The sequence below is a fragment of the Hemicordylus capensis genome, chromosome 3, assembly GCF_027244095.1.
Source record: "Hemicordylus capensis ecotype Gifberg chromosome 3, rHemCap1.1.pri, whole genome shotgun sequence".
NCBI classification, from domain to species: domain Eukaryota; kingdom Metazoa; phylum Chordata; class Lepidosauria; order Squamata; family Cordylidae; genus Hemicordylus; species Hemicordylus capensis.
This window is the reverse complement of record NC_069659.1, coordinates 97,215,429-97,229,174: the sequence shown is the minus strand read 5'-3', so window position 1 is coordinate 97,229,174 and position 13,746 is coordinate 97,215,429. Positions and strand designations below refer to the sequence as shown.

The 13,746-nt window shown below is 42.9% G+C and overlaps 1 protein-coding gene across 1 annotated transcript in view; it reads right to left on the bottom strand.

Annotated features, from left to right (window-relative positions):
* TRAPPC10 (trafficking protein particle complex subunit 10) overlaps window positions 1–13,746 on the bottom strand; it is a 98,609-nt gene that overhangs the window by 28,832 nt on the left and 56,031 nt on the right. Inside the window, exons 9-12 of the mRNA XM_053309625.1 lie at window positions 6,705–6,819; window positions 3,082–3,158; window positions 1,732–1,823; window positions 1,042–1,182 (exon numbers count right to left, since the gene is read on the bottom strand). Of these exons, the coding sequence (XP_053165600.1) occupies window positions 1,042–1,182; window positions 1,732–1,823; window positions 3,082–3,158; window positions 6,705–6,819 (425 nt within the window). The remainder of the gene's footprint in view (window positions 1–1,041; window positions 1,183–1,731; window positions 1,824–3,081; window positions 3,159–6,704; window positions 6,820–13,746) is intronic.

Sequence of the window (13,746 nt, the reverse complement as noted above, 5' to 3'; positions counted from 1 at the left end):
CTGTTTTTCTTGTCAATTAATTCCAAACTGTCTCAAAAACTATCCTCACTTAGTGTTGCCAAGCTAGCAGCTAGTTTTACAATAAAGACTCACTAGGAATTGCACCTCCCAAAACTCTATGATTACCCCATTCATTCCAATGGTTATTACTGAATGTATAACTTTTCTGTTAATCTCCATGCAAGTGAGTTTAGTCTATTGGATTCCCCACGATAATATTATAGTTAGAGACTTTTGACTGATTCCCCAAATAAGATTATGTATTTGATTGCTCTTAATCAATGTTGACTATTTTGCATTACAAGCTTGTCCTTGTTTGTATTGTTCTCACATCTGTGCATAGGTTAGCCCTTACTGCAAAGGTCCATTAGTACATTTGAGTCTTGTCCCATGTGTTGTAACAGGTTCTTCCCTCATTCAGTGCTTAATAGAATCTCTTATCAAATTCCTGATATACATCTCTCATAGAACATTGACAGCTGGGCTACTGGCCCATCTAAATTTTGTTTTTGTCCATTCCTGCTCCTTAAGATTATTTCAAGCACCATTATTCAACCACCTAATCTTACACCACTGCCTCTACATTTGGTCTGTCTTAGCCCTCTCACATCTTGTTTTAACTAGTCCTCTTTCCTATCGCTACCAAACAATAGCTTCTATTTGAATAAATAGAAGCCCCAATAAATAAACCCCAATAAATCTGGCCTGTCTCTTTCACTGATCTTGTGTGTAAATCTCCCTCCCTCATTCCAGCATTCTTGTACTCCACATCACTGGGCAGAAAGCAGGCAGTGTTTGTTAAGGACATATCCTGTACAGGTGCTTAAGTGCCCCTCTGACGTTCATATATATATAAAATCTGGGAGCTCAAACTGCTAACTTGAGAAAAACCATGAAATTGATTTTGAGTAAGAGCTAAGGTTTCTTAATTACTGTATGCAATCCATGGAATGTGCACTTTTGCTATGCCAAATGTACTTTAGCTTTTACCAGTCTTTAGCTTTTACCAATCTAAAGTGTTCCACTTCTTTTGAAGGATACTTTTCAATTTGTCCAAGGTGTTTCTGACATTCTGCTAGCTGCTTCCGCGTATGTGTAATAAGCAGTGCCCAGCCCTCAGCAAGATAGGTTTTTAATGCTCCTTGAAGATAAACTTCAGCCTTTTGGGGACTCATCTTCTTCCTTTAGAAGAGTAAGCAGGGAGGGGGGTGGGGAGATAGACATAAAATCAGTTCACAGTTTATCATCATATAAACCTCTTCCCCACAAAATAATCCCTGCTACAAACAAGATGTTCATAAAACAGGTAACCAGTAATTAAATTAATACTGTAATGTTCAATGTGTATTATAGTAGATTGTTCAATTTATGGCGAATGTCACTTTTCAGCTCATAAGTTTTCAAAAGCACTGTAATAGAAAATCTCATTCCACCTGAACCACAGATTCCTCCCCCACCCACAGCGAAAAACATTCCAACTATTGCCTACTGAGCATTTCTAAATTACAGAACATTTCCCACTTCAATACGGTCTCAAAATTACGGGGGTGGGGGGAAATGGGTCTATTTGGACAGCTGATAGCTATTTGGGGCAAATATCTTTGATAAAACAGTTAAATGGTTAATCTAGTGGTAATACTGTTTAGCAGTAGTTATTTTGCAAAACATGTCAAAAATGCTTAAGACTAAAATGTCCCTTTTATAACAGACAGTTTAAAAAACTTTATTTACATATAAAACTCTGCCAGATCCTTTCCAACCAGCTTTGCTGAGCGGTTTCTTCCAATGTTTTTGTACATGTCAATGGTGGCATGGGAAAGATCCTACATCAGAGAAGACAAAGTTTTTAGGGCAAACCATATTGTAACAGATCATTGCTCTAGAACATATTTATGCACTTCATGTTATACTTTGCATTGAGAAACATATTGTATTATATTTTATGCCATTCCATACATCAGTTTCTAGGTGTACAAACAATTAACACAATACAAAACATTAAAACAGTTTAATGCCCTAGACGTTTAGTTGATACAAGCACAACCAAAGACTATTATTATGGTGCTTTGCTGTAAAAGTTGTGCATTTCTGGCTACAGCTGCAAACTTCACAATGGGACTCAATATTTTAAAAAATAATGGACACAGGCTGTGCTGGCCCTTCCATGAATTATTCTTCTCTTTATAATCACACTGCCTGATCTCCAGATCACATTTGACATACTGTCAAAATACTCATGTCTGGGCTCAAATTAAAGGTTTATGGAGAACACACCATTCTCAGTATTGAATGACTAGGTACTTTGAAGGCAGGAAAAGCCAGAAATCCAGAGAAGAGGAGAGGGAATGTGCATTCATGCTTGTTTTTAAAGCAAACTAATTTTAAGTTGGTATTAGTTTGGTTCTATAGTTACATTTACAATTCAGTTATAGATCTCATACATAAAGATTGCCTTGAACAATATTTTTAACTGTAATTATCCAAGCTCCAAATGTTAGGCTCCTTATATTCAGTATATTAGAAGTGATCTGTATGTTGCATGCTATTTCTAAAATTAGCATGCAATAACATACTTATTATGCTGAAAAGAATTTTATTTATCATATATTTATGTACTGCCTGACATGTGCATCCCTAGGTGGTGCACATGAGTTAAAATACCAATATAAAACAGTCCCAAATAGTCACCAAATAAGCCAGCGGTAACCGTACTGTACTCCCCAGATGATCTTAATAGATGGGAGAGTTCACAGCAAAGAAGGCACACTCTCAAATACCCTGGATCCATGCCGTTAAGGGTCTTGTAAGTAATAATGAGCACTTTGCAGTTTCCGGTCCACGTAGACTTTGTATGTAGGAAGCCCTATGTACAAGGCAGCTCCATGCATTACAGTAGTCAAGCCTGGAGGTTACCAACATACCACTATTTTAAGGTCATTTACCTCCAGAAATTTAGTGTTTTTCAAAGGCTTCTACAGATAAACATGTAGCAAACGTATATACCTAATATAGTTTCTATTTACTTTATGCCTTTACTTTACTTTTCAGCTTGTACATGTAGCACATTTATGATATACTTACTAAGTAATGCTTTTCAAAGGCTTCTACAGATGATAAGGCCTCTTTGAGTTTCTTATATGGAGATTGTGCTGTATTGGCTACAAAAACAGAACAGGACATAATATTAGGTTCCTGCTTGAAAAGGCACAATTCATGTACATTGAGAAGATATCACAAACACTGCACTTTATTTAAAAGACCACTCAAAAATCAAACCCTCATTATGTGGGTTTGGAGATCTTCTCACATATAAATGGTGAGTGTGTTATAGCTAGCATATGACCCAGTGAAAGATTGCACAACACTAGATAAGTAAAGTTTACTTAAGCACAAAGATGAAAAAATCATCAAAGTGCCCAATAGCCAGTGACAACTTTTAAAAAAGGGTGGGGGGTGGAGAGAAAGTGTGACAGTCATTGAAGCGTGGAAGAAGTAAGTTTCTTCCCTACATGCACTGCTTTCTGTGGGATCTGACCTTTGCTTTAAAATGTACATTATTTCAAATGTAGAATTTTATCTGATTTCTGCCTATGCACTCAAAGATCATGAAAACAGAAAAATGTACTTCAACAGGAGCTCCACATTATTTTTCTTATTAAGAAGAAACAGCCAGCTAACCCCCAATACAGTCACGTTCAAGATTCAATAAATTCAAGATGCAATAAATTCACATTCCTGCTCACCAACAGCAAATGTCCTTCCTCCCCACCAGTGAGCAAGTCCATTTCATAAAAGAGAAACCACCCTCTTCACTGCCATTGAAAACAGAGGAGAGATGGTTCTTTATTCTCATCTCTGTAGGCTTTTGCAGAAGGTAGCAATAACCAAGGCACTGCTTACACCTTCTGGAAAAGCCCAGTGGTAAAGCCGCAGTTGGTAAAGCCCCATTCCTTCTCCAAGTTCTCTGAACAGCAGTGCTCAAATTATGGGGGGCGGGGGGGAAAGCAAGGGGAGTGGTGTAATTAAATCCACAAGTAACGCCCTGACCTGTACCAATTTTAGCTACTCCTACTGACCATACCCACAACTCCATTCCTAAAGGAGCTGTGCAAGTTATTAAATGTATAGAAACGTTTGATTATAGAAAAAACATAGGGAGGCATTAAGTGTGTCAAGAGCAATGACCTTCTACTTCTGTTTAACTGCACTGAAATGGCAGAACTAAGTATGTTCTCCAGAGTGCCCTTTTGTGGTGGTGGGGGGGGGCAGTCCCTTTCAGCAATAACTTCCTTCCCTTTATTCTCATTCTGTACAAAGTGGGAGCCAGAAAGGGAAATATTTCTTTCCTGGGGAATTCTTTGGATGAATTTCTTCAGTGGAATGTATCAGTGAGACACAGGGTGGAGGCACAGCATGACAGTGATGCACAGTGGGCTGCTCCTTTCACTAATCAAAACTCCCCTTAACAAAGCAAGATGGCTGCACCAGTCTGTCTCCACCACATGACAGAGATCCAATTCACCGGAATCTAATCTTGTTCTGTTCTCCTGTCCCTTCATTAATTCTACGTGGGATTTTTTTAGGCATCTCTTTGCTATTTGAGGAACCAGAATAGAAGACATGAAAACAAAGAGGCCAGCTAAACCAAAGCATTTAAAAAAAACCAACCCCAGCAGAAATGGTGCCTGTGAACCCAGCCAACCTGTTTGGTTCCGATGGTCATTTCAGTTGCTGTTGCCTCTGCCTCCCCACCCCACTCTCTCCTACTGAACCTGGGTTCTTCTGGATCTGACATTGCTCCAGGCATGAAACAAGTCTGAAACAGTTAGTGAGGCTGTTCCACGAGGTTGCAAAGTTTCCTCAGTCATTCTAGAGACTGGTGCCTTTGAGGTATGGCATGATTCCAACTGACAGAAAGGAGTTTCTGATCAAACCAAGTGCATGGAGGGAGAGGGGCAGCAAGCTATGAGAGAAGTCTTTACTGGAGAGGAGCATATAGGAGGACTTGGACAGACAGCATGAGGAAAACAGGCAGTAACTTCTCACAGTAGACGGGGTCCAGTGCCCATGTTATCTGTGCACTGCTGCACATGTCATAGGTCTTGGCCAAGGAAGGAGTTAAGGGTAACAATAAAACAGCTGAGAGCCAAGAATTTGAGATCCTTGGTTAAGTTCTTCAAAATTCACTCCCCTCTCAGGTTTTATTTTTTCTTCCTCATCTTCCACTCCCTCAGGAATGGAACTTTTTTCATCTCACACTTTGTACATCCACCCCTTCCTCGTGATACAATTGTCCTTTCATCCTTCCATTCTTTTCTAACTTTTATGTACAATTACACACACACACACCCTCCCCTATTTAGGTTTTTTCAAACTTCTCTCTTTTTGGTTATTTTACAGAGCCTTCTTAGTCCTAAACCTTCACCCCAACCTTTAATTTCCTTTTCTAATGACTATTTCCCATGCATTCTCCCTACCCAATTTTTTTTTAATTTTAATTCACTTCTCTTCTCCATTAACCCACATTGGAAGTTGTGTTTAATTTAAGCCAAAGTTTCACATGGCCTGACTTTCTATGTTGAGGCTTACTTTGTCAGCAGAGAAGTTTAGTTGCATATAGTGCTTATTTTTCAACAACTAAGTTCTCCACTGTTCCATTTTCAAATGAAATATTGATCAAGGTTTTCACTGTACAACCAGAATAGAATTGTTAGTTTTAAATAACAGCAACCTTATACAAATACCCCAAGTGATAGGGACACAGGAACATAGGAAGCTGCCATATACTGAATCAGACCATTGGTCCATCTAGTTCAGTATTATCTACACAGACTGGCAGCGGCTTCTCCAAGGTAGCAGGCAGGAATCTCTCTCAGCCCTATCTTGGAGAAGCCAGGGAGGGAATTTGAAACCTTCTGCTCTTCCCAGAGCGGCTTCATCCCCTGAGGGGAAGATCTTGCAGTGCTCACACATGAGGTCTCCCATTCAGATACAACCAGGGCAGACCCTGCTTAGCTATGGGGACAAGTCATGCTTGCTACCACAAGGCCAGCTCTACGTACGAACATACAAAACTGCCATATACTGAGTCAGACCATTGGTCTATCTAGCTCAGTATTGTCTTCACAGACTGGCAGCGGTTTCTCCAAGGTTGCAGGCAGGAATCTCTCTCAGCCCTATCTTGGAGAAGCCAGGGAGGGAACTTGAAACCTTCTGCTCTTTCCAGAGCGGCTTCATCCCCTGAGGGGAATATCTTGCAGTGCTCACACATCAAGTCTCCCATTCATATGCAACCAGGGCGGACCCTGCTTAGCTATGGGGACACGTCATGCTTGCTACCACAAGACCAGCTCTCCTCTCCTAACATTAGTACATCCAATTACATGATGAGAAATCAAAATTCCCATCATCAAGTTATGATTGTAGAGTTCCACACCTGTAAGTATGACTCACCAATTAGTCACAATAACAATTGTTTTTGCTGTGCTCACTTATAGTGAAACTGTGTGTATTAAGACAATATGACAACTCAATTACTTGCTAGTACAAAGTTTTCAATAGCAAGTTATCTCTCAACATGGATTAGCTTCAATAAGTATTGGAGCGACCTAGAAGTGTCCTTTAGTAGTAAGACTGGTCATAGAGCTCTGTTTCAATGCCAAATTTGTACTTAGAAGTATTTTCTAAATGATTTTATGAAATACCTGTTTCAGGGCGTTCAGCTCCAAGTCCTGCTAGTAGATCAACTGTTCTATTAAGATCTTCTGAATTAGGCCCCTTTTCTGACACCAGTCCACATAGGTAACCCAGAGACTTTAACTGGAGAAACCAATAAGATTGTGAAAATGTATTTCATGATAACAGCAATATAAAAAAATTGTTCTTAGAATTCTAACAGCTACCCAAGCTTCCTGAAGAAAGAGCACAGTTGGAAACCCATCTATCCAAAGAGTCTTGGGGCACCTTAAAGTCAACCACATGAACCCCACAAGGCAAAATTGTACACAACATCTATAACACCAGATTTTAACACAACTGCTGTACTGGGTTGGACCACGTTTCATGTAGCTTAGCATTTTGCTTGGCAACAAGATGCTTTAATGGCAATTTTCATTTTCTGTCCAACATGGAGGTATATACAGAATCTTTGAAAATTAATTAAGACAGAGCTGGCCAATTTTTAAGTTTTTTGTCCTGGTTGTCAAACTAGAACTTATTAATATATATGTCAGGATAAACAATGACTAAATACATAAAAATATCCAATTTGTTGGTAAAAATTTCATCTTAAAGTCACCTGAATCAAGCTCTGCATCCAGAGGTGTAGCTAGGAGAGAGGAGGCCCGTGTTCACTCCTCTCCCTGGTGGCCTCTCAGAATGAGGGAGATAATGAAGAAAATAGGGAGGAGAAGAGCTGGGGGGGCTGGGTTCTTTGAACCCATTCGCTCAATTATAGCTACAATCATCTGCATCACTTACAAGCAAGATGGCCAAAACATCAACATAGCACTTCTGTATTGTTAAGAGTTATGTAGTTGAGGAAACTTCGGCTGGTGGTGCTTGTCATGTCACAGTGCAGCACGTTTTTGATGAATGTCACTTATCCAGAATCACTCTTCTATGAAAAGTATAGGAGCCCTAATACTGAAAGGCTGATCATCCCAACACCACTATCCTTTCTCTTAACTGCAAATCCAGGTGAGGGACCCAAGTTTTATAATGTGAACTATGAAAGTTGAGTAGGAAGGGATAAGACAGCAACATGCAGATACAAAATCGGACCACAATGTAAAAGCTGAATCCAAAGATGAACCACACACTTTGAATGTACACATGTACACGAATGTACACGAAAAGCTATTACAACTCTTGTTTTCTGTGGGTCTCCCATGGACAGCACTGAACATAACTACCCTAGATGATGATACCACTGTTACCAGTATGTTGCTAGAAGTGTGAAAAAACTGACACAATAGGTTGTTATTGAAGCATTTTTCCTCAAGGAAAGAGGAACTCCCTTTTGGGGGGCGGGGGGGCGGGGGCTGTTCTATAATCTCTATGTGCTTTTGTAGGAGGCAGCTGCAAGGTACTGCTTGTACCTTCTGCAAGAGTCCAGCATGAGGGCAGACTCCACTTCCCAGAGTTTCTGAACATGCCACAACACTAAGGGAAGGGAGAGATAAGCAGCAACTAAGGGGCAGTGGACCCCTGCTGGAGACCTTGATCAGGAGGCATTAGTGCTGGTGTTGCCTAGCACTGTCAGAGCCAACCTTGCAGAACACAACAGCTGGAAGAAAAGATGAACACATTTGGAAGCTTTGACACTTGAAGGAAAAAGATCTAACAAGCTTATTTTTACTCCCAAAATATATTGAGATACAAAATATATTAACTTGCTCATAAAAAAGTGGACAACATGCAACACAGAGAGAGAGACTAACACTATTACAAATGTTTTGAAAGAAAAACAGGTTGCTCATCTGTAACTTCTGTTCTTTTGAGTGATCTGGTATCATTCACAACATGGGCTCTGCGCCTGCGCAGCAGTCCTTGAAGAAGGATTTTGAGCTCCTCATGAGCTCTGAAGCTCTGCCCTTTGCGTGCAGAGCATGCTCAGTATCCTCAGCAGCAGAGCACTTCCTAACTCAAATCCTGAATGAATGCTGTTGCACTAAGAACCTGGAGGAGTAGTCAGAGCACAGAAGGTAAGTACATCTGAAGAGTGGGGAGGCCCGATAGGTATTGTGAATGATACCAGATCAACTAAAAGATAAAAAGTTACAGGTGAGCAACCTGTTTATCTTAAAGGTGATCCGGTATCCTTCACAACGTGGACAACTAGCAAGCTCTCCTTAAGAGGAGAGGGTCTGAGGATGTGAGTTAGGGAACTTTTTAAAGTACAGCCTGCTCAAAGGTGGCCTAATGGCACAGCGAAGAAATGACTTCGCCAAAGGTTGCCAGTTCACATTTCTGCTGGTATGCTTCCCAGACTATGGGAAACATCTATATTAGCAGTAGCAATATAGGAAAGATTCTGAAAGGCATCATCTCATACTGCACAGGAGTAAACCCCTTCTTTATTCTACCAAAAGACAACCACAGGAATCTGTGATCGCTAGGAGTCGATACCGACTCGACGGCATACTTTATCTTTACACACTGGAGAGAATGTTCCAAGGGTGAAATAGGGTCCATGAAGAAAAACAGGTTGCGCACCTGTAACTGATGATCTGGTAGAGATCTGTCGACATCCATAAGAATGGGTTCTGCGCCTGCGCAGGAAATCCATGGTAGCCATGCCTCAGCTTGCCGAGGCGTCCAAGCCCTGCCCCCACGCAGAGCATGCTATTTAAGTGCGGGCTGGATGCAGCATCCCTCAGTTCTTGGACGACCACCGTGGAGAACGACCATCAGGTGAGTTCACACTTGACAATAGGATAATCCCAAGGGCAGCAGCACGCACACCAGTACACGCATAGCAGAACACCACTACTGCAGAGGAGAAAGTTGGGAGGGTCTTATGGATGTCAACGGATCTCTACCAGATCATCAGTTACAGGTAAGCAACCTGTTTATCTGGATCAAGATCCATCGACAGCCATAAGAATCGGTGTTTAGCAAGCTCCCTATGGAGAAGGGTGCAGTAGTGCTATTGTAACACTCACTTAAGCACGCTTCTTCCGAAGCTAGCCTCTGTATCATCTATGGCATAATACTTAATAAATGGGATGAAGATCAGGTTGCTGCTTTGCAGATATCCAGGAAACCAACTCCCAAAAGGTGTGCTGCTGAAGAAGCATAGGCCCAAGTAGAGTGGGCTTTGATGGCTTCTGGTGGCGTCTTTTGCTGTAGTTTGTAGGTGAGCAAGACGAGCTCAACTAGCCACCTTGACAATCTTTGTCTAGATATGGAGGAACCCTTGGCAGATCCCTTATAGGAGATGAAGAGGCATGTAGTGGATTGAAAGTCCTTCGTCCAAGCCATGTAGAACAAAAGAGCCCTACGCACATCCAACAAGTGCATGGACTTTTCCAGGGCTGACTGCGGGTTCCAAAAAAAGGTAGGTAAAAATATGTCCTGATTTAGGTGAAATTCAGAGACAAAGTTTGGTAGATATGAGGGGCCCAGACACATGCAGATCTTATCCTTGTGAAAGCTCGTGAATGGGGAATCAACCCTTAAAGCTGTAAGCTCGCTGACCCGCTGTGCTGTTATTGCAACCAGAAATGCAGTTTTCAGGGAGACCAATCTGAAAGGTGCCGTGGCCATACGCTCAAAGGGCTTTTGTGTAAGTGATGAGAGTACCAACGACAAGCTCCAAGGTTCTACTGCTGCTTTTATGGGAGGATAGACGTTGGAGAGGCCTTTTATGAAGGCTTTACTCAGTGGATGTGAGAAAAGTGTCTTCCTATCACAACCCGGGTACTTAGACAAAAGGGCTGCCAGATGGACTTTCAGAGGAACATTAGCTAAGCCTTGAGACTTTAGGGCGAATAGATAGAGAAGCACCTGTCGGACAGACACTTGTTTTGGCAAAAAGCCTCACATAGGTTTTTAAACGAAGCCACTTCTTGAAATAGTTGCACCTAGTAGAAGCTTTTCTCTGATTCAACAGGATGTTGTTCAGAAGCCTATTCGCCAAGCGGTCAGAGTGTTTGTATGTCCGGGTGAAGGGCATGACCCTTGTCCCGGGAGAAGATGTCTGGCCAGGGCGGAAACTGGTGATATCGATTTTTGGACAGTCTGTGTACCTGCGGAAACCAAGACTGCCTCGGCCAACACGGAGTCACGAGAATGCAGGCTACTGGGTTTGACAGGAGACGAGCTACTACTCTTGCAGTTATCGGCTGGGGTGGGAACATGTATGGTGTTTCCCTTGTCCAGTTCAGTTGAAAAGCATCTCCCAGTGACTTGGGGTCATGTCCCGCTCTGGAGCAGAAGCAGGCACACTTCGTGTTCTCCGAGGTTGCAAAGAGATGTACCGATGGCTGTAGCCACTGACCTGAAGAGGGAGCTGAGATACTTGGAACTGAGCTCCCATTCGTGATGTCCGTCCTGGAGAAAAACCTGACTGAGGTCATCCGCTAGGATGTTGTCCTGACCTCTGATATGTACTGTAACAGGGTAGATCCAGTGCCGAATGCACCAGTGCCACATCTGGACACAGTGCACAGAAGCTCCGGGACACTGTCCCACCCTGGCGGTTGATGTATGCTTGTGCGGTTGTGTTGTCCAGTTGGACTTGGACATAGGCGCCTTGTACGATTGGTAAGAAGGCCCGTAGAGCATGAAAGACCACAAGCAATTCCAAGAAGTTTGGCGGCCCTCGCAATGAGCCCCCCAACCCAGCAGGGAAGCATCAGTCGTCAGCCATATCGACAGTGCTGGCGTCTGGAATGGCACGTCCTCTAAGAGGTTTCTGCATTCTGTCTACCAAGATGCTGGTCGAAGAGTCTTCGGTGTCGACTGAGATTACGCAATCGGTGTCGATGCCAGAGAAAACGGACGTGCTTTCGACATCAAAGCTACTTGAATGCATGTCGGCTCCGACTGCAGAGGTCCCAGCAATATGGTGGCCATAGAAGGTGCCTCGATGTCGAGTGGTTCCATCGAGGTCGAAGGGGGCAATGGGACCGATCCCTGTATGTCTGTCAGAGACGGAGTGCAGTCTCTTGTCAGATCAATCAGGCACTGGCGTTTACTCTCAGGTGTCGAGGGGGCCGGAAAAGCCGGACGTATCTTCGATTTCAAGTGCCTATGCTGTACGTCATAGTCTTGGTCACTTTCAGAAGAGGATGAGATATGATGATCAGCCCTTGATGCTGGAGGCATGTGCCTCAACGTCAACGTCAAAGCTTTCAACTTGTGTGGTGTCGAAGTCGAACCAGGTCCTGGTGTCAATGCCGAGGTGCAGCTCGATACTGAGTGATGCTTTCCAGGCGGCTTTGGCGTCAGTGTTGAAGACAATGTTGGAGGTTTCCTCGATGTCGAAGCCAAAGGTGGGGTGTGCCCGGTATCAACGGGCTTAATGCTTCATCATAAAATGCCGCTCTGAGGAGAAGCACCCAATTTTTTTTAATTTGCTTGGGAAATGACTGGCATATCTTGCACGAGGTAACCTTGTGTTCCTCTTCCAAACAAATCAGGCACAAGTTGTGAAGATCTTCCAAGGGGAGCTTGACTTTACAGCCCTCACACCTCTTCTTCTCATCAGACATTATCACAAAGATCAGTCAAGTCCGTTCCAGTGTCAATAGCCAGTCGCAATCCATCAGCTGATCCGAGATAAGGAGAGTAGGTTGTCAGCCAGAAATGGGTCAAAATGATGTAATCAGTCCTTTTAGAAAGAAAGAAAGAAAGAAAGAAAGAAAGAAAGAAAGAAAGAAAGAAAGAAAGAAAGAAAACACTAAGGAAGAACTCACGAGGGATTTTTTCCGACAAGGAGGCAGCAGACCGAGGTCCAAACACTAAGGTGGTCATCCAAGAACTGAGGGACGTCACATCCAGCCCACCCATAAATAGCACGCTCTGTGTGGGGGTGGGGCTTGGATGGCTCAGCAAGCTGAGGCATGGCTACCCTGGGTTTCCTGTGCAGGCACAGAACCCATTCTTATGGCTGTCGATGGATCTCGATCCAGATCTTAGGATGTCTTGGTTTACATGGAAGTCCATGATTACCTTCAGGAGGGATGCAGGGTCGGTTCACACGACCAATCTATTGAGGTAAAAGTTTGTAAGAGGGCATCAGCTCTTAAAGCAGTCAATTCACTAACTGACCAATACCACCTGCAAGCTATGGTAATTGCTATCAGGACAGCTGTCTTCAGAGACAGCAGTTTCAGTGAAGTTGATAGTGGATTGAAGGGGTCTTCAGTAAGGGTGGGAGACTCAAGGGATTGACTGGCTTCTGTAGTGGTGGGAAAAGATTGTTGATGCCTTTTAGAAATATTTTGTAGTCAGGATGAGAAAACAATGTTTTAGAGTCCCAGCCTGAGTGGATTACAGAGAGGGCTGACACGTTGACTCTTACAGACTAACTGGAAAGGCCGGAGTCTTTTAGGGAGGTGATGTAAAATATGACCTGGAGTATGGAGACTGTGGTGGGTTTGAAGCCTTTAGATTCTGCATAGGTGACAAATCTTTTTCATTTGAAGGAATGGTTTTGCCTAGTAGAAGACTCTCTATCATGAAGCAAGATCTGATCTAGAAGTTCACTCTTCAGGCCGTCATGCTCTGTGTACAGAGGTTATGGTGAAAGACCTTGCTGGCATTCTGTGAGATGAGCAGGGGGCACTGAGGAAGGCAATGGTGAAGGCCCCTGGACAGGCAGAAAAGGAGGGATTGTCTCAGCCACCTAGACAGTGTGCCACCCTTGTGATTGATATAAGCGGTGGCAGTAGTGCTGTCCAGCAGAACATGGATTGGGAAATAGATGTCAATGGAGCTGAAGTTGGCTTCTGCATCATCAATGTAAACGCGGTCAGCGATGTCAGAGAGCATGGCATCAGCGTTGATGGTCGGACTTATTTGTAAAGGGCAGATTGAAGATGCAATTCTCTACTTTTTTGGTTCTGTTCTGAAAAAGAGACATAAATCTTGCATGTGTTAATGTCTTCTCTGAAGCAGAACATTGGTCATGCTTGTCTGAAGAGGGGAGGACCGTGCAACAAGTAGAGCAGAGTTTTAAAGTTTAAGAGTCCATTAGCAGCCAAGTTGAAGGAGTGAGGCAGAGAATGGTCTAAAAAT